This window comes from Andrographis paniculata, unplaced genomic scaffold (assembly GCF_009805555.1).
Source record: "Andrographis paniculata isolate CXL003 unplaced genomic scaffold, ASM980555v1 Contig71END, whole genome shotgun sequence".
Lineage (NCBI taxonomy): Eukaryota > Viridiplantae > Streptophyta > Magnoliopsida > Lamiales > Acanthaceae > Andrographis > Andrographis paniculata.
The window spans coordinates 3,776,764-3,797,136 of NW_026137608.1; the positions used below are offsets into that span (position 1 = coordinate 3,776,764).

General features: G+C 34.9%; 1 protein-coding gene across 7 annotated transcripts; it reads right to left on the minus strand.

Annotated features, from left to right (window-relative positions):
• Window positions 1-6,535: 6,535 nt before the first annotated feature.
• LOC127264910 (exosome complex component RRP41 homolog) lies at window positions 6,536-17,334 on the minus strand. 7 transcript variants are annotated; one of them, XM_051294505.1, is made up of 14 exons: window positions 17,185-17,334; window positions 14,956-15,575; window positions 9,606-9,711; window positions 8,985-9,077; window positions 8,703-8,749; window positions 8,509-8,569; window positions 8,175-8,213; window positions 8,019-8,086; window positions 7,642-7,720; window positions 7,527-7,563; window positions 7,274-7,390; window positions 7,078-7,163; window positions 6,872-6,961; window positions 6,536-6,755 (listed from the first exon to the last, which is right to left on the minus strand). In XM_051294505.1, the coding sequence occupies exons 4-14, from the start codon at window positions 9,036-9,038 to the stop codon at window positions 6,708-6,710; spliced, it is 726 nt and encodes a 241-aa protein (XP_051150462.1). In that variant the 5' UTR covers window positions 9,039-9,077; window positions 9,606-9,711; window positions 14,956-15,575; window positions 17,185-17,334; the 3' UTR covers window positions 6,536-6,707. The 7 variants fall into 7 exon arrangements, with proteins under 7 accessions (XP_051150462.1, XP_051150459.1, XP_051150461.1 ...); XM_051294502.1 differs by having other exon boundaries at window positions 9,606-9,714; XM_051294504.1 differs by having other exon boundaries at window positions 9,606-9,714; window positions 14,956-15,583; window positions 17,185-17,332.
• Between the last annotated feature and the right edge of the window lie 3,039 nt (window positions 17,335-20,373).

The following is a 20,373-nucleotide window of genomic DNA, read 5'->3' on the forward strand; positions in this document are numbered from 1 at the left end:
TCAATAAATTATATTATTTTGTCAATATTGATTTGTTTAATAAAAATAATATATGTATTTATATATTTTAAAATTTAAATTAATAAATATATCCAAAGTATCATTTTGTATATATAAAATTTTATAAATTATAAAAATATTATAAATTTATAATATAATAATATATAAGGGTGTGTTTGTTTGGGGATTTGAATTTTGAGTTGGGATTTGAATAGTAAAAATTTTGAATTTGAATAGTTGTATGATGTGATATAAATAGGGGTTGATGTGATGTTTTGAATGTAAAATTGATTTTTAGTATAATATAAAAAATAAAAAATAAATATTTGATTTGATATTTTTGGGGGAAAAAAATTGAATAAATAATTGAAATCTAATCAAATCTCCAAGACAAATACACCCTTAATATAAATCAATAAAATAATTTATGTACATATTTAATATATATCATACATATATGCTTGAGAGAAAACATCTTTTTTTTTTTAAAACAAGCTAAGGTATCTTGGCCGATAGTTTATTCTATTTTATATTCACAATAAACAAACTCACTCTAATTTTTTTTATTAATTTTTATTCTTATATTTATATATACATTACAAATTTTTATCCATAAAATAATATCTTGTTGCGGGCCGAAAGTAGTAGTACTATTTAATTATGTTGAAATTTATAACTATATTTTATTTAATAAATTAAATATTTTGTTAATATTGATTTATTTAATAAAGTTATATAGTAATATGTGCATTTTTAAAATTTAAATTAATAAAAATATATTAAATATTGGTATTCTTGTACAATAATTTTTTTTATAAATTATAAAATATTACAAAATGAAAATATAATAATACATTTAATATAAATTTTAAAAACATAATATATAATATACACATTATATATCTGTCACATGACAAAAACAGAATATCTCCCAACATTTTTTGGAGCAAAAATCTATCATTTCTTTTACTTCCTCCGTTTGTCTTGGATGCGTTGGACACGAGATTTAAGAAATATTGATATTATATTGATAGTGAATAAAAAGTATAGGTAAAAAACATTTTTGCCATGGTGAGTATATTAGGTTAAAGGTAGTGGCAATTGTATAATAATAATGAAAGAGTAAGGGTAGTTACATAGTGATATGGTTATTTATGGAAATAAGACTATTGTTTTGGGAAAGACAAAAATAGTAAACAAGACTATTGTATTGGGACAGAGGGAGTATTTTTTTTTTAAAAAATAAACTATTTTTTTAGTCCCGTATTTGACCTATTTTATTATTTTAGGACTTTAAGTAAACCATGTCTGAAAATAGTCTTGTAAGTAATTTTTTTTTGCTAAAATGGTTCTCCGGTGCCGAACTAGCAACGCTGGCTACCGTTGTTGACGTGGCGCATACGCGGCTGACATGTCATCGCCACGTAGGTGCCACGTCGCAGGACCATTTTAGCGAAAAAATTCTACTTGGAAAATTATTTTCAGACAGAGTCCATTTAAATATCCTAAAAATGATAAATGAGGTCATATACGAACTAAAAAAATAGTTTACCAAGACATTTTGTAAAATAAAAAAAATTCCACGTATCGCTAACGCGACATTTATGATGACATATCAATCATGTTAGCGCTACATCAGCAACGACGGACCAACATGGCAAATCTGACACCAGAGAACCATTTTAGCGAAAATTATTTTTACTTTTAACTATTTTCAGACCTGATCCAATAACACATCACAGTGTAGATGCATTCATTGTTGATACTCTAAAATAACCCTCAACATGTGACGTGTTGCCTCTGATGACGTGTCGAAGATGGAATCACAATCTCTCCAAACCTTCTGCAATGGCCTCAACTCGTTGGATTTCGTCTGATTTCTTCCAGCGCCACCAGATTTCACCCAATCTTGCCGCTGTCGCCCCTCTCCTCCTCCCGCAATAGCCGCCCCGGTAGAAAAGAAGGTCTAAGAGAGAGTGAGAGGGAGGAGAAAAAAAGAAGAAAATAAACGGAGGAGAGAAGACCATCGATGCCATGCCACTCCTTCTGCATCAAGCGGCAGCGAAGCCTCCACGATTTTTTGCAGTTGATGGGTAGGCCATTGTGTTGGCGTTTATTAGAGGAGGAGGAGAATTGGGATTGAAAGTGGTGGAGATGGCTTCGATTTGATTCTCTTTTTTTCTTATATATTTTTTTTTAAAAAAATATTTCACATATAGTTTATATTTTTAAATAATTACATAATTTTTATTTAGTTTTTATTTTTTGACATAATAATTTTTTTTAAAAAAAAATCAATAAATTTGAATTATTTTATCGAGGCAATTTTTAAAATAATATAATAATAATAATAATAATAATAATAATAAAAAAATTGTTTAATTTGATTATTTTTATGTAAAAAAAGAATAATTTAAAAAATAAATAAAATAAAAAATTAACGTGAAATTACAAAAATATTAAGGGTGTGTTTACCCGTTGGATTTTGTAAATGTTTTATTGTTGGATTTTGTCTCAAAACCCTACAAGTCCTAGACCTAAGGCTACTCTTCACGCTGACTGGTAGGTTGATAGGACTGCAAAGGAATGGCTGCAAGATTCCTACGAGAGCAGTTCTTTTATCGTGAATATTAATTCCCCCACCTAATTTTCTATTTTCTCCCTTTATTTATCCATTGCAGGTGTTGAGAAAAATCTTGGGGACGATGGAGATCGCACAACTGGAGAAGGAGTTTCGTCGTTACCGTCTGGATTTTCCGATTTCCCGGCAGGTTTCTAGGAAGTCTTCCGCGACACGCCCTGCAACCAGCGTTTGCTACTACAGACCAGGTACTAATCTCTTGGCAGTCGATTTTTTGGTTAAACCCTCATATCTGTGTTTGTGATGTAAATTTCTGGTGGGATTTGATATGGATATTAACAAACGAACTCGAGGTCCTTGGGAATTTCTCGGTTAGGGCTATTTCATTTTGGTATAGCTGGCGAGGTTGGTTTGTTCGGTGTGATGGCGATTTTGCCGGAAGGGGTTGAATTTTTTGAATTGCTATTACCGGAGATCCAGTGAGGGCCTAAAGCCGCACCTTCCGTAGGCACGATGATAGTATATAAGGTTGGTTGCCTTGGAATATATAGGGGGAGAACCCGCTCACATCTAATGCCGGTAGATTTTGAGGGCAGCTTCGATTGGGCTGCAGAGAATGTCTCGTGGGAGTCGCAGTAACGAATTGGACCTACAAGCAGGAGGAGACCTTCATGCACATCCTATAGCAGCAATTTCATGCTGGAAACCTTTCCGGCACGAACTTTGCACCCCCTATATGGACTATGATAAGGGCGGAGTTCATCATAGAAACTAATACACCGTACTCGATAGACCAACTACAAGAGAAGCTAAGACGGACTAAGGATGCGTAGAACAAGCTGAAGAAACTTATTGTCCATACAACGGGCCTAGGGTGGGATGCAAGCACTGGGTTGGTCGCAGCTGATGAGGAGCGTAAAGCCGATTGGATTAGGGTAATGAATTTACAATACACATTCCATACAAGGTTCCTTACAATTTCCACCTTTTCCAATCTTACATTTGTAACTTGAATTAATATCCAGCAAAAGCCTAGGTTCCACCATCTGCTGACCAAACCATTTGCCCATTTGGACTACTGTCACGAGATGTTTGGCACACAGCCCACGGGGTGAGGGAACTGTAACTTCTGGGTTTCATAGTGCTATGAACGGTCCGAGTGTTGCTGGTACCAATGATGGTGGAGGGAGGAGCGGGCGAAGACGTCGTACAAGTGAATCAGATTTTGCAATGGGCTCTGCTGGCACTGGTTCCGCAGATATTGGGTCGCCCTCAACAGGGGCTGGACCATCGCGTCGCCCAGTGCGATGCCGGGGAACCTCTTCGCAAAATGAGGAGCTGTGGCAGGTTCTTAGCGAGGAGATGACTGTTATCGTAGATAGGTTACAAGAGAACACACGATCCATTGTTAGTAGGCGGGAGGAAACTGTGCAGCTTGCAAGGGAGGCGATAAATGTCATGATTGACGTCCCTGAGCGAGCCATTACTACGGCTCGTACGCATCTCCTTGTACCCGAAGTTCGCGAGTTTTTTTTGCGCCAGACGCCTGAGGGACGCTGTAATTGGGTTCTGGAGTTCGCCCCAGGCCTTCCCACTAGTCGGAAACGATTGATGTTTGCGTCAATAAAATCTGTGTTCTCGTTCTGTCAATGCGACTACCTATCATCCTAAGTATTTCCCTCGGACGGGTTTACGTGCAGGAATATGTCTTTGAGTAGTAATAGTAGCGGTGACGAGCAGTGCGTTGTTGCACTGGTGCTAGGCGGGCAGAAGGACGATAATGCACGCGCACGGGATGACTTAGCCATAGTTACTGCTATAGGGGCTGCCGCAGAGACATTTCTATGTTCGAACCCACGGCCAGTGCGATGCTACGACTCTGAATTGACCGGGGCTGCATTCACTTACGAGCTGCTTAACGGTCACCCGGTGCAAATAAAGAACTTATTGCGTGTGTCGGCAGACACATTTTGGGAACTCTGTCATACACTCATTGATCGGGGATTCCTTAAGGTACATCGGAGACAACGCGTTAGAGTGCACGAGCAGGTGGCCATGTTCCTATATACGGTAGCGCACTCGAACTGTCAGTGTTCCACCGCAAAACGATTTCAACATTCAACGAAGACAGTGTGGCACCATATGGCGAGAGTTGCAGTTGCGATCCACAAGTTAGCTCCTGAATTTATTAAACCCGGTGACATGACGGGAATACCGCAAAGGATCCGAGGGTCCTCCGCGTTCTGGCCTGTGTTCCAGGTAAACGCTTTTAGGAAAAGGAAGTGACCTATCCCGACTAAGACGGTATCGTTGACCTTTTACAACTTTTTGGAGCAGGATTGTGTTGGAGCCCTAAATGGGACACTAATACACGTTTAAATCCCGGCTGCTCAGCAGCCGCAATTTCGTTCGAGGACGGGTGATACAGATCAAGCTTGTCCCGCAGTGTGCGATTTCGACATGCGATTTACTTACGTGTTGGCGGGTTTCGAAGGAAGTGCTCATGATAGTCGAGTGCTTCGCCACGCTATAAACCACCATGGAGACTTCCCATTTCCCCCAGTAGGTGTCTATAATTTTTAAGTTCTACACGTTCTTGAACCTCTACAGTCTTACATGGCCGTACATCCCTGAGCGTTTGCAGGGAAGTACTATCTAGGAGACTCAGAGTATATGAACGCTCCTCAAATATTAACTCCATTTCGGCAACACCGCCGCCACCTTGCACAATTTCAACAGGCAGGTTCTGGTCCACGGGGCAAGGAGGAGTTCTTTAACTATCGGCACGCGCAACTGAGAAACGTCATTGAACGTGCATTTGGTTGCCTTAAACGGCGATTTGCAATACTTCATTGCCCCATGCCTAACTATGACTTCGCCCGACAGACGAACTTCGTAGTCACTTGCGCTGTGGTGCACAATTTCATACTACAACACGAAGAAGATGTAGCGGATCACTCTCTCGAAGGGCATGAGTCAGACGAGGAGGAGGAGCATCCATTCCTGCAAGGATTCAACCAGGTGACTCCCAACCCCGATCGGGATGACATTAATGAGCAAGCTGAATTTCGTATGCACTTTATCGTCTGGTTATGGGAATTGCACCATGGGGGTGGCAATGCTTGCCCCTCCAACGGGCAGGAGTAGTTGCCCCCTTTCGTCACTGTAGTTCACTATTATTGCTTTATGCTTCAACAACTAGACATCGCACTCTAATGTTTCCGTTGTGTTCCCTTAGTTTGAAGACTACTTCAGGCATAGCATTCATCGCCGTAATGTTTCATCTATACTCCCGTAACCTATAGTGAAGTTCTGAGTGGTTGGATCCGTATGGCATGAGGGCTTGAATCTTGCAAGTTATATGTAAGCATGCGCAGGCTGCATAGTTGCCGGGGTATTTCGCTGGAAAAACATCGCAATTGTTGGCGATGTGAGGTGTATCCAGCGATTTGCCCGTAATGTTGCACAGCTCGTGGTCACCTTAAACTTGATTCGTTGTTGTGACCCTTTCCCTTAAATCTTTGCTAACTTCTTAACTGCACGTGATGTTTTTCTTCTATGTTCTTGTGCTACCGCGCTTAATCGCTTTTACAATGCTTTGTTGTAAGTTACATCATGGTCCCCAAGGTCATGCGTAAACCTTTTACCGGATCACGGTTGCGGTCCACTTCTCGAAAAAGGGCTGCATGTGGAGCAGATGACATAGTGATGACCCCATTCGAGCAGTTACAAACCAGTGATGCTTAAATTAGTAATTAGGTAAATGCCTGAAGAATAGCATCTCCAAAGCAACCAATAGTTTCAACAATTGAGCTCAAATTCATTTCAACACATATAACTCGTTGGAAATTAAAAATCCTCAGGGAAAACATTTGTATACATATCTACACACCGTTCAAAAAGTGGCACATCTTTTTTGAACCTTAGTTTCAATAGGTATTAGTGACAAGAATATCAATAAAATGAGTTAACTCCTCAAATATAAGTAGTGTCCTACAAATTTGCAATAAGATGTATAGTAAGTGTTTACATGGGCTAAAGAAAAACAAAATATTCAGTTTCCCCTGTTCATCAATGATCTGCTAGGGTCTCCCTCTAATGCTAGTATTGAAAAATCAAAATGTAATCATACTCCCCGGCGATACTCCAATTGCTTAGTGTTCTCCAATAGTATCTGTGATTTGACATCAAATACAAAATGTAACAAAGCCCCCACAATAACTAAATAAAATAATCAATTCGGGGCATAATGATATAGGTAAACTTAGTCGAATAAATATCAACCCTTACTTCCTTAATGTAACTTGCCACCGCTTTGCAGCCTTCTATTGCTAATTGCATGACATTCTCAAAAGTATCCAATTGTAATTTAGCATCCATCTACAAGTAAGACATCAGCACTTTTAGCTCAAATATAAGCAAGATTCTAACTTAGAGAATGGTCAGAAAAAGTAATAGTGATCATAAAAACTAAAGTTGAGTATGTTTGGGAGGACCTGAAGTAGTGTCACTCTATCTAATTTAGGCAGAATCCCAACCGTGACATCAGGGCCACCAGCACTATCTTCGACATAGTTTAGATCTGCTTAATTTGAAAACTCAGTTTATTTTTCTCTCTTGTATACTAAATTAAAATGATGGAAACTAGAAGATAAAGATATTCTACAAGATTTTATTGGACTACTTAATTACCAAGCAGAGGAGTTCCATTCAAGTATCCAGCAGCACACGAGGTAACTAGATCACGCATTGGAATACCAGCATCAGCGAGGGCCAATGTTGCTGCATTTATGCATGCTGATCTTGTCCCTAGATAATGTAGAATTAGACACATGCACAGTTAATGGATAAATATCCAGAAATAGAAAGCAATTTGTGCTAGTTCTCAAGCTATAATATATATATATATATATATCCCTAGTGCAATCAGGGAATTTCATCTTACCACCATCTGCTTGAAGAACTTGAACAAAAATATCTATCTGCAGATAAAAAGAAGAACGCTCATTATAAATAGCACCTCTCCGATTATTAATACTTCCACTTTGTTAAAATTGAACCTGAGAACGAGGCATTAGATGTGTCAATATGCAGGCTTCCATTGTCTGCCGAATTACCAGAGATATCTCTGTGGATCGCCTACATGGCACGTGAGAAGAACAGTAAATAAGATACCATACAGATGGAACAGAAGAAAACACTTCTCTTTGTTTGTCGACAAAATATTTACTTCTAACTTACTAAAAATGATGAAATAAGGTAGATAGACAGAGACTGGAAAACTACTTTCAAGCTAATCTTGAGTCTTGACCAATATAATAAAATAATAATATTAAGACACCATGGATGCACTGGTATGTATGCTGAATTGTCAATTATGGTCATCCAAGAACACAACAAAGGCAATACTATCAAGTCATCAATCAAGTTAAATTACCTGTCACCTTTCTGTCTTCTATGACGATCTCCAGTACTAAAATTTGCCATGCTGTATTCGCATCTCACCTGGAAACCATAGAAGTACATACTCAGAAAAGCAGTAGCACGATATCAGCATATATTATAGCAAGTCGGTTATTGCATGGATGAATACCAATGCCTTGTCGTTAAGTTGTTGACTCCTGTTTTGGACCTGAAAGATAATTAGCTGTGGATGTGAGGTTTCAATATGAATAAAATAAATACATTAGCTCAAAGAAGCCAGAGATACCTCATAGTAATGAGAAACAATGACTGACTCACTCATTCCAACTAAGAGTGAGAGAACGTAAGATTCTAGCTTTGTTACATAATCAATATTTTACTATGCATCGAAATTTGAGATTACTCAGACAAAGTAGAATCCAAAATCAATTCCAGATTAATGCAAAAAAAAAAAAAAGCCATATTGTTCATTCTAAGGAATGTTTTGCTCCTTTTCAGAATACCTCTTGAGGACCGTAAACTGCCGCAATGACTTTAGTGTTTCCGATTTCAAATAATGCTGAGCTGTATTTAATTGAAGCAATGTACAACACATGTTAGTTATATTTATAGGTGTCAATTTAAATTATAGGAAGAAGAGTTCGATTATGTAACATAGAGAGATTGCTCAACAGTGCAAAATAATAGTGAAGTTTACCCATCCGCTTTTGAAACGACGCCTATTTCTGCCCGAAGCTGCCTCATCTGAACCCTCAAAGAAGAAACACATACGGTGCAGTCAGGTGGTATAAAGAAAATACCAAAAAATAAGGTTGTTTTTTATATGTTTTGAACCTTTCTTTTTTGGAGTCCAGAGAGTTTTTGGTTATATTAAAATGTAAAAGAAAATAGTTAGTTGGAGTAAAACCCTAAACCCTATAATATGGTGATAGCATAGAGCAGCTAAGAAACTTAATCCAAACATGAAGAGAATGCGAACCTCCATTGGGCGGCGACCATCCAAGCGAAGACCTTCCGGGTTGACGTACTCCATCTCCGGTGCAATTTAGATAGAGTAAGGGGCCGGATGGAACTGAGAGAATGGAAAAGTGAGAGAAACTGGCGATCAGTGTCATAAAACTGGACCGGTCCTCACAATCTTCTTGTTAAGGGGCCAATCAGCCGCCATCCGGTAAGGTTGCAGTTTAAATTAATAATGAAGTCCAAATAACCAGGTATTGGAAATGAGGCTGGCTGAAGGAGTGCCTACTCAGGGATGGAACACAAATAAAAACATCCCAAGATTGCTATTAAGGGTGTGTTTGTTTGGGGGTTTGGATTTTGATTTGAGATTTGAATAGTAAAAATTTTGAATTTGAATAGTTGTATGATGTGATATAAATAGGTGATGATGTGATGTTTTGAATGTAAAATTGATTTTTAGTATAATATAAAAAATGAAAAATAGGTGTTTGATTTGATGTTTTTTGGGGGAAAATTTTGGATAAATAGTGAAATCTCTTGCAAATCCATCAAACGAACACACCCTAAATGTTAATGCTTAAAGATTGTCATACTTGTAGGCATAAAAGATTATTAATAAAGTAAGGAATGAACATACAATTTTGCAGCTGCAGCTAGCTTGTAGGAAACGACCCGGGTGACTATGTCACAATGACGAAGAAGAAGAAGATGATGAAGAAGGACCAAGGCGAGCTGCTGGACAACTGCTGAAGTGGCGTAGCGACAATGGAAAAGGGAAATCAGACTAAATGATATATCGTAATATTAAAATATTTTGCGGAAACTCTAAAGCTTTCATTCTTGATAATCAAAATAAGGGGCCTATATATAGGCAGCCTAAAACAAACTCGATAGAATCAAATCTAAATAATGTAATCTAATGGATATGACCAAATCTAAATCTAAATCTAAATCTAACAAATCTAAAACTAAATATCTAAAATATCTCAACAATATTATAACTCAGCTATTCTTTGACACTCCCCCTCAAGCTGAGGAATAGATGTCTTCTATTCCCAGCTTGGATACAAGATCATGGAAACTCGAACTGTTCAGCCCCTTTGTTAGAACATCGGCTAATTGTCTCTCTGATGGAACATAGGACATACATACTAACCCTTCATCCAGTTTTTCTTTGATGAAATGTATATTAATTTCAATATGCTTTGTCCTATCATGTTGTATAGGATTATGAGCTATATTAATAGCTGACTTATTGTCACAGTAAAGCTTCATAGGACCTCCCATTTGACTCTCAAATCATCCAAAATGATCCTCAGCCAAAGTAATTCGCATAATCCTTGAGCAATTGCCCTAAATTCTTATTCTGCTGATGACTTTGCCACTACATTATGCTTCTTGCTCCTCCATGTCACTAGGTTACCTCCAAGAAAAGTACAATACCCTGCAGTTGATCTTCTATCCACTAGGGAGCCAGCATAGTCAGCATCGGTGTAGGGTTCCAAAGTAAGAGTGTCATTCCTTTTGAACAAGATTCCTTTCCCTGGATTGCCTTTCAAGTAGTGTAGTACCCTGTAAGCAGCTTGAAGATGAGGTTCTCTTGGATCACGCATGAATTGGTTGATCAAACTTACAGAATATGCTATGTCTGGTCGAGTGTGAGCAAGGTATATAAGTCTGCCAACCAACCTCTGTTTCTGGTTCTTTTTAGCTTCTCCCAATTTATAGTTTGGATCTATTGGAGTAGAAATCGACTTACACCCAATCTTCCCTGTTTCTGCCACTAAATCAAGCACATACTTTTGTTGAGATATGAAGATCCCTTGTCTGGAATATGCCACCTTAATACCGAGGAAATACTTCAATTTTCCTAGTTCTTTTATTTCAAATTCTTTCCTTAGTCTCAGCTTTAATTCATGCTTATCTTTTTCATCATTTCTAGTCATTATGATGTCGTCCACATAGACTAAAAGAGCAGTCACTCCCCCTACAGCTGAATGCTTAATGAAAAGCGTGTGGTCACCTTGGCTTTGTTTGTACCCAAATTCCTTCATGACTTATGCAAATCTGTCAAACGATGCTCTAGGAGATTGTTTTAACCCATAAACGGCTTTTTTCAGTTTGCACACCTTGTTACCAGTGTCCCCTTCAGTGGAATGTTCATATAGATTTCCTCATTTAAGTCACCATGGAGAAATGCGTTCTTAACATCATATTGCAGCAGTTGCCAATTAAAGTGAGCAGCCAATGATAACAAAATTCTTACTGTGTTCATTTTTGCAACTGATTCTTGATAATCCACCCCATAAGTTTGAGTGCATCCTTTGGCTACTAACCTTGTTTTATATCTTTCAAGGGATCCATCAGCCTTGTACTTCAATGTAAAAATCCATTTGCAATCAACAATGTTTTTTCCCTTTGGTTTATCAACGATCTCCCATGTTTTATCTTTCTCTAATGCATTCATCTCTTCTCTCATAGCATCCCTCTATTCCCTTTTTGACAATGCCTCAGACACATTGTGTAATACCCCGTAAAAATACTCGCCGGAAGTTTGCCGGAACTTGCGGACTTCGACGCTAGAGTCGGAAAATATTATATGAGGCCTAATTTATTTTGAGCTTTTGGTATAAGAAATTAAGGAATTGGCTTTAAATTATGAGTAAAATTGAATTTAGGGTAAAATAAATAATAAACTAGATTTAGTTTATCCGTAGCTCTTAATTTAGGTATCTTTATCCATAATTTGTTAAGATATATTATATTCAGGTGTAGATTTGATAAGATATAGCGTATCCATACTTTGTTAAGATATAGCATATCCAGGTGAGTGCCTATATATATATATATATATAGGATGAGTCCAAGTCTTTTATGTTTAATAAAATAAAATAAAAAGAACAAAGGCAGCACAGCAGAAAGCACGCCTGCCAGCCAACCCCCTTCTTCTTTAGAGTCCTTTTTCTCAAAAACTCTTTCCTTTTGGTCTATTTTCTTAAGGTAAGTGGGATTAATCTTAGATAGATTCATATGTTCTAATCCCTAGACCCTTCTATTGATATCTTTTTCAATATTCTTGTCAAATGGGTTTGCCCTAAAAGTGTTAGGTTTTGCCAATTTCTTCTAAAAAGTTTATTATAATGTCACCTAAGGCTTATGTGAAGGTTATTATTGGATTTTAAATTGAAAATCGTGGAATTTATGGGATGGGTTTGAAACCCTAGTTTTGCCCTAACCTAGTTATGGTTTTTGGAAAAAGATTTACGATTATATTTAAATATTATGATTTTTGGAATTAGACCATGCCTATTGTGATTGACATATTTTTCGAATGTTTATTTGGCAAAATAAAGTGAGATTATAACGAACTTGGTGGGACTAATATCCTACTTTGCATGGTTAAATGTTGACAATTGGAATATTTTGAGTTTAGAACACTCTTTTTGAAATTTGCCTAAAAGCATGTTGAGTATTTGGTCAAATTGGTAATTGAAACTACCCGTCGAGTCCGATCAACTCGTCGATTGTTTGGATGATAAGGCATAGCCTTCCACCTCTGTGCCTTGCAAACACGTGAGGGTATACCGGTATTTTAGGATAACTAGCTAACCTTGAACTAGATCCCGAATGGGCTAGGTCGAGGGATCGAGATGACGGGTTCCCTTTTTGGGTGATTCCGAGGTGCTCGTCATTCACGATGAAAAGGTCTTTGGACCGTCATCCGTGATAGAGGGTTGGATTGCGTACAATCCCCTCTTGGTATGTTATATTGGAGCTAGAGGGTTGTGGGTCGTTTGGCGCCCCTCGCAAACTAATAATAAATTGATTTACATGTACTTTGGGTTTCGAACCCTTATGTACACATTGTGGAGTTTCCTTTGAGGGTTGTGACCCTATGCTTGTTATGTGAAACTATGTGACGTGTCATACGAAGTAATAAGGTTGGAAAATCGGGTCGAACCGGCCCTGATTAAGGCCTAGCGGAGTTTTCTTCGTGATGTGTTCATCACTCTTATTTGAGAATGAAAAAGAGATATAAGGGAGGCGCTAAAAGACTCGTGTGTGTGAGTTTTCCTTATGTGATATGTGTCATCTTATTCAAATTATCTTCTTCAAATGATTGTGGCATTATATCGTATTAATTTATCTTCGATTAATTGCGCTTACTCAACCGTTGTGTTGACCCTCTTCTTACAACCTTTTTGTAGGTGATCATATTTCTGTTATACCTAAATGATGCATCCATGTCATATGATCCATCGGGGGAAACTATAACTACTTTATCTTCTAAAATACTTTTAAAATCCATTATTAATGTTTAATAACTAATGCCTTTTGAACTATTTCCAACTTATGCTTTTGACTCGAACATTATTTATTTAAATGATAAACCGGTGCGCTTTAATTATAAATTTCTAAATAATTGTTTTGTAATGGTTATTTTAGCCTTAGCGCCACAACGTAGGGCTAGTTGGTTGATGAACGAGCCTTATGGTGTGGCGTGGCGGTGACGTTCTGGTTTGAACCGGCCGGGGTGTTACACATTGTGAGGGATGGCAATGGTGTTCAAACTCATAATGAATCCCTTTTGGGCTGACGATAGACGCTTAAAAGAGACATAGTGAGATAGAGGATAGAGTGATCGTTTAGTGCATTCTCTGGTTTCTTTTCTAACAGCAATGGGAAGATCCATAACAGTAGTTGAATCAGTGGACTGTTCAACAGATTGTGTGTGTAAAGGTGGATCTGATCTTACCGTGATTTTTTTCTCAGAATTTGGATTGGATTCTTGGACTTGTGTCAGTTCAAGAACGGTCTTTCTCCTTGAATACACCTGAGGAAACTTTGGAAAATTGTGAGTGATGCTGGTTGGAGAAGGAGATGATACGGGTTCAATGACAGGATCGGGTGACTCAGATGTGACTGGTTCAGAGGACTCAGGTTCAACCGGAACATGAGGAGGGTTTTGTTCTGAGTGACTGCGGGGTGGCACATGCGGAAGGTCAAGGGTTTTAAGTGGTTCGAAAGACTCACAAGTACTATTGAAATCTCCCCCTGAAGAGAGGACTTGAAAGGTCTATTTTCTGTAAAAGTGACATCCGCAGAGATGTAAAATTTTTTGGTCAAGGGGTTGTAACATTTGTATCCCTTTTGAGTGGATGAGTAACCGAGGAAAACACATTTGATGGCTCTAGAGTCTAGCTTCCCTCTATGTTGTTTGTGGACATGAACAAAGGCGGTACACCCAAATACCCTAGGAGTGAGGCCATTTGAGGTTCTAAAGTGAGGGTAAACGCTATGAAGGGCCTCTATGGGGCTTTTGTTTTCTAACACATGGGAGGGAAGTCTATTTATCATATATGTGGCAGTAAGAACAGCTTCTCTCCAGTAGGACTTGGGAACATTCCCTTGAAACAGTAAGGCTCGGGTAGTGTTGAGTAAATGCCTATTCTTTCTTTCAGCTACCCCATTTTGTTGGGGTGTCTCCACACATGATGAATCATGGATAATCCCTTGTGATTGAAAGTAAGGTGAAAGAATCCGATTGAAATAATCTCTAGCATTGTCTGTCCTAAAGCTTTTTATTTTGACCCCAAATTGATTTTGAACCATTGAATGAAAATTAGGTATAACAGTGCTAACATCAAATTTTTGTTTAAGAAGAAAGAGCCATGTGACCCGAGTGCAATCATCAATTAAGGACACAAACCAACGAGCCGCAGAAACATTAGGTACAGTGGAAGGACCCCATATGTCACTATGAATCAACTGAAAATGATGAGAACTTCTCTTATTGCTAATAGGAAAAGATGCACGGATATGTATTGCCAATTCACAGATGTCGCAATAAAATTCAAAAATATCTAATCCTTGGAACAAATGAGGAAACATTATTAAAATCCTAAAAGAAGGATGACCAACACGTAGGTGATATAGCCAAATGGCATCTTTATTCGAGGAACTAAGGAAAGAAGAAGGCAAGTTACTCTTAGGTTTCTTAGATGATTTAAGGTGGTAAAGACCGTTCCTTTCCTTAGCAAGTCCAATCCTCCTCCCCGAGTCCTGGTCCTGAAAAACACAATAAGAAAGAGCAAAAAACAGCATAGCATTTAAGATCATGAGTCAACTTTTGAATGGAAACAAGGCTTGTTGACAGTTTGGGCACATGGAGGACATTTTTAAGGATAAAGTTAGGTGTGATATGTATATCTCCAATCCCTATAACAGTGGCTAAGGAACCATTGGCCACAACAATTTTTCTATTACTTGGACATGGGGTATAGGTGTGGAATAGTTGAGATGTGGGGGTAATATGGTCTGTAGCACCGGAGTCCATGATCCAAGAGTTGGTAAATTTGTCTAAGACATTCGTGCACACAGTCCTGAAATAGCCATTGAACATGTTCCAGAAGGCTTCTCAAGAGTCCCCAACAAACTTCTCAATCTCTCAATTTCTTCACTATTGAACCCCCCTATTGCTGGATTTTCCTCAATATTGGGCTGCTCTGTCATATGCGCTTGAGGCCTTTGCTGCTGCCCCCCACGGTAGCGCCACTTTCGGCTTGGAGGTTTACCATTCAGCTTCCAACACTTCTCCCTTGTATGCCTGGATTTCTTGCAATAAGTACACCAAAGATTGTCTTTATTTTCTTTCCCTTTAGGCATATCATTTTTTCACTTAAAGATGGTTTCAGACATGAATTAGTGAAGAAGAAAAATTCACAGCAATTAAGGCCAGAACAAAACACAGTGATGAAGGCTGCTTGAAGAAGACTACAAAACCCTAGAAAAATTCCTAGAGCTCTTATTCCATGTTAAAATATTTTGCGGAAACTCTAAATCTTTCATTCTTGATAATCAAAATAAGGGGCCTAAAACAAACTCGATAGACTCAAATCTAAATAATGTAATATAATGGATATGACCAAATCTAAATCTAAATCTAAATCTAACAAATCTAAAACTAAATATCTAAAATATCTGAACAATATTATAACTCAGCTATTCTTTGACAAGTAAGAATAATCAAAAGGAAAAAAAATTAGTGGGATCATAATTTTTTTAGCAAACCGACAAGCTTCAAGCTTCAGCAAACTTTATATCACACCACAACAAACAAGAGTAAGTAAATATTGCTGAAAGAAAATCAATACCCACATTTTTCGAAAGAAAAAACACAAACAAAAACAAATAAACAAATAAAATAGATACTGGCCAAGGGAATAGGAACGGGCAAAATACCAAAAAATATCCCGCGTGTTCATACACAATAGATAGATTTCATACTCACACATCATTCAAGTGATGGTTTTGGAACATTAAATCAAATGCCTATTTTTTATTTTACATAATATATTAAAAATTAATTTTACATTCAAAACATCTCATCAATATTTATTTATATCACATCATACAACTATTCAAATTCAAAATTTTTACTATTTAAATTCCAAACCCAAAATCTAAACTCCCAAACAAACACACCAGATCATCAGATCAAATGCCCAGCATAGCATAGCCCATATTCATTAGTCAGTAAGCAATCAGTATCAATCATTTCACTGCATTTCAAGCTCAAACTCATCCATTTAATAAATAAAAATCAACCTACCTGCCTAATCAACAGATACACATGCAACAGTGATAAATCATAAATTCTATCTGAATAAAAAAGAAACTAAACTTTTTTATCAAAAAAGCTTTGCAGAGACTCAGCAGGATTTTCAAGCATTAAACCAATTCACAAGGGCTACTCATAGAATCGACATTTCATCAAAAATAAGATATAAGCATATGCACCATAAAAACAATATCACCAAAAAATGCTTCTCCATATCACCAGCTCTCAAAAAATTTCAAGCAAAATACATGTCATCAACATTGATGGCAATGCAGTGTTTTGATGTAATATAATAATAGCTCCATATTTTGGATTAAATTGTTACTTTTATCGTGAGTGGATATAATATATATATATACATTAAATTGTAATAGGAGTGTTTACTTATAGCGAATTTCTCCTGATTTTACTGTGCATTTACTTCAAAACCCAACATACAAATACTACCTACTACTCCTTACTGCTAATCGTATTGCACCGATACAAATAAATTTTCATTTTATTTATTTATTTATTTTTTTCGCCATTGAAAAAACTTGGCCAAATATTACAACATACCCGATTTCCTTATAAATAAAATAAAATAAAAACCCACCTGATATATCAGCGGCGGCGCCGGCGGAGGACGTCGTCTTCTGGAGAAAGAGGCGCAACAACTTAGAAGCAGGAGAAGAAGGAAAAGAAAAAAGAAAGAGAATTGAAAGAGGCGGCGGTGTCGATTGTGTTGTGGGTTGGGTCTTGTTTTTATTCACTCCCTCTTTTCGTTATACTTTAAACTTTCTATTTTTTAATGTTCATTTTGTTGCGCTTTTAAAAATTAAAATTCAAACTTTTTTTTAAATTCAAACCCTACTAACCTACTAAGGAGGCTGAAGATAGTCCGTTGAAATTTTCTGCAATTCGTCAAGTTCATTATGCAACAAGATATAGACTGATTGGTGGTACATGAGACAATATATACACAATTTTAATAATATAAAATATTTATATATTTTTAAACATCACATCAAATTTCAAAATTATTTTTTAATTATATCTAAATATCATTTAATTTAAACTATCACATTAACGTATTATCTCTCTCAATAAAATAATAATTTCTTTCAACATAATTATTACAAAATTCAATCCCCGAACAAGCACAACTTACAAATCCATACTTTAAAATCATTAAAAATCCAATTCCAAAATCCAATCCCCCGAACAAACACAAGTAAAATTTATTAAAGTAAAATATATTTAATTAATTATATACTTATATAAACTATACATTATACTATAAGATTTATTTCAAAAAATATTATTTCTAATTATCACTTTAAAAAAAAAAAATTAACTCTATATTTTTTATAATTTTTTTTTAATATAAATTTCAAAACAAAAGAAAATCATAATAAGATCTACTAATGAATTTATTTATTTCAAACTCTTACCTCCTCACTCAGTCTATCAATCACTATCTAATTTCTCCAAAGAAACTTCCACCACTGCCAAAATCTTTGATCTCACTCGAAATATCCAAAAAAATTTAACCCCAAATCGAAATTTGAAAAAGTAAGTTAAAATTTTATATTTTTGGTAGATGTATTTTAGTTTTATAATTTTGAGTTTGTGACAGTACTCGAATCTATTTTATTTATGCCTCAAAGTTTGTACAAGCTTCAATGTCGGGTTATTTTACCTTGATTTTGTATCGCAACATCATATCGAATATAAATTAGTTGATATGTTTGAAATTGTAAATAATCTTGTTATTCGTAAAAATACCTTTATTTGCATTTTTGTAAATTTACATTTTTAGAAAAATAATTAAGATATTAGATGGGCAGTGTTCTATTATACAAATATTTTATATCATATAATACTATTATAATTATTTTTGTCTTTTTTAAATTTATACAGCATATCAATATTATACTAATATTAAAAAATTATAAAAATATTAAGATACTTGGTTTAAGGGACAGATGAATTATACTACATATATAATATAATTGACGACGATGTAAAAATAAAATATTTATTTAATAGAAAAATAAATTAACTTTGATTTTATAAATATATTAATATCAATATATTCAATATGTATATCATTTTATAAATAATAAAATTTTATACTATAAAAAAATAAAAAAAAATGTTATTTTATTATTGCTATAAAATAAATTTAAAAAATATAGAATATATGTAATATATATTTATATAATTATATTTTATACTCTGTGGCTCATTTAATTTGTCTCATATTTTTATTTCTGTCGATCCTATATAATTTGTTATTTTTTTTAAAAAAAATATAATTATATACTTTAATCTCATCTTACAATTCTTAATTTATATATATATATATATGTTTTATTTTAATTAAACTATATAGTTATCTTAATCTTAATATATAATTATTTTTACAATTACTTACACAATTTAATTAAAAACAGAGGAAGTACAATATAATATACTACATCCGTCTACACGCAACGTATATATATTTCAAATTACAAAATAATCATTTTAATAATATCATATTTTTTTTTACAAATATCCTTATTTTACCATCACATTATTACTTAAAAAAAATTAAATAAAATAAAATTATTTTTATATTACTTATATTTTAATTAAAATATATTAAAATATTATTATTTTTTAAATTTTCACCTCAAATTAAATATATACTTTTTAATTGTAATGAGTTTTAAATATATTATTAATAGTAAATCTCAATTATTTGAGTGGAGCCTGCTTCATTAATGCCAAAGCAGTGATTTTGGAAGCTCTGGAAGGTTGAACGGAAATTTATTCACCACCGATAAATAATAATAATAATAATAATAATAATAATAATAAGGCTAAATTACACAAAATTCAACTGTAGTTTTATGAAATTGCATCAAATTTTTTATATATCTAAAATTGCGTCAAACTCCATTGTCGTTTCATAAATTTTGCGTTTAACCCCCTCAGTGGTCCTTATTTAACGGTATTTTTGACCTGAATGCGCTCAAACTGCGAATAAATTTTAGAATTTTAATTTATAAACCCCTAAAATTACAAATATATTTATTTTTTTTGTATATTTACCCAAATAAAATAGTAAATATACTCAAAAATAGTTATTTTTCTCGGGTTTTAAGAGTTTATTTTTACTATTTTTTTAGGCTAAATATATATAAAAAAATAAATATATTTGCAATTTTAGGGATTTAAAAATTGAGATTCTAAAATTTATTCGCAGTTTGAGCGCATTTAGGTCAAATACCGTTAAGTAAGGACCGTTGAGGAGGTTAGACGTAAAGTTTATGAAACCACGAGGAAGTTTGACGCAATTTTAAAAATACGGAGAATTTGGTACCATTTTATGAAACCACCTATAAATTTTGTGCAATTTAAACTAATAATAATAATATAAAAATAAAAGAGCCCTAACGATGGTAAACACATGTGTTCATTGGTAAATAAATTGGTCGTGCAAAGTAAAATAAATAATAAAATAAACCAATTTAGCATATCCAGCAACCCACAATATTATTAATCAATTTAACACATTATACTTTCTATGGCTGTGAATCATCTTTTTGCATGTCTATTACTATAATATAGTCTATGGACCCATATTTATTTGTTTTTATATGAAAAAAATTTAATAAAATTCAACTTAATATAACTCATCACAATATTCATTTTATTTTATACTCCATTACATATTTAACATCTATTTTAATATACTATCAAATATTTATAAAATTATTCATATAATCACATTAATTTATTCTTTTTCCTTGTT

Coding starts and splice junctions, on each gene's coding strand:
- LOC127264910 (XM_051294507.1), bottom strand. CDS start 9,038: ATGGAGTACGTCAACCCGGAAGGTCTTCGCTTGGATGGTCGCCGCCCA. Junction 8,214..8,508: donor CAGTTTACGGTCCTCAAGAG/GTATTCTGAAAA, acceptor ATTATCTTTCAG/GTCCAAAACAGGAGTCAACA. Junction 6,962..7,077: donor ATAGAGTGACACTACTTCAG/GTCCTCCCAAAC, acceptor TCTTACTTGTAG/ATGGATGCTAAATTACAATT.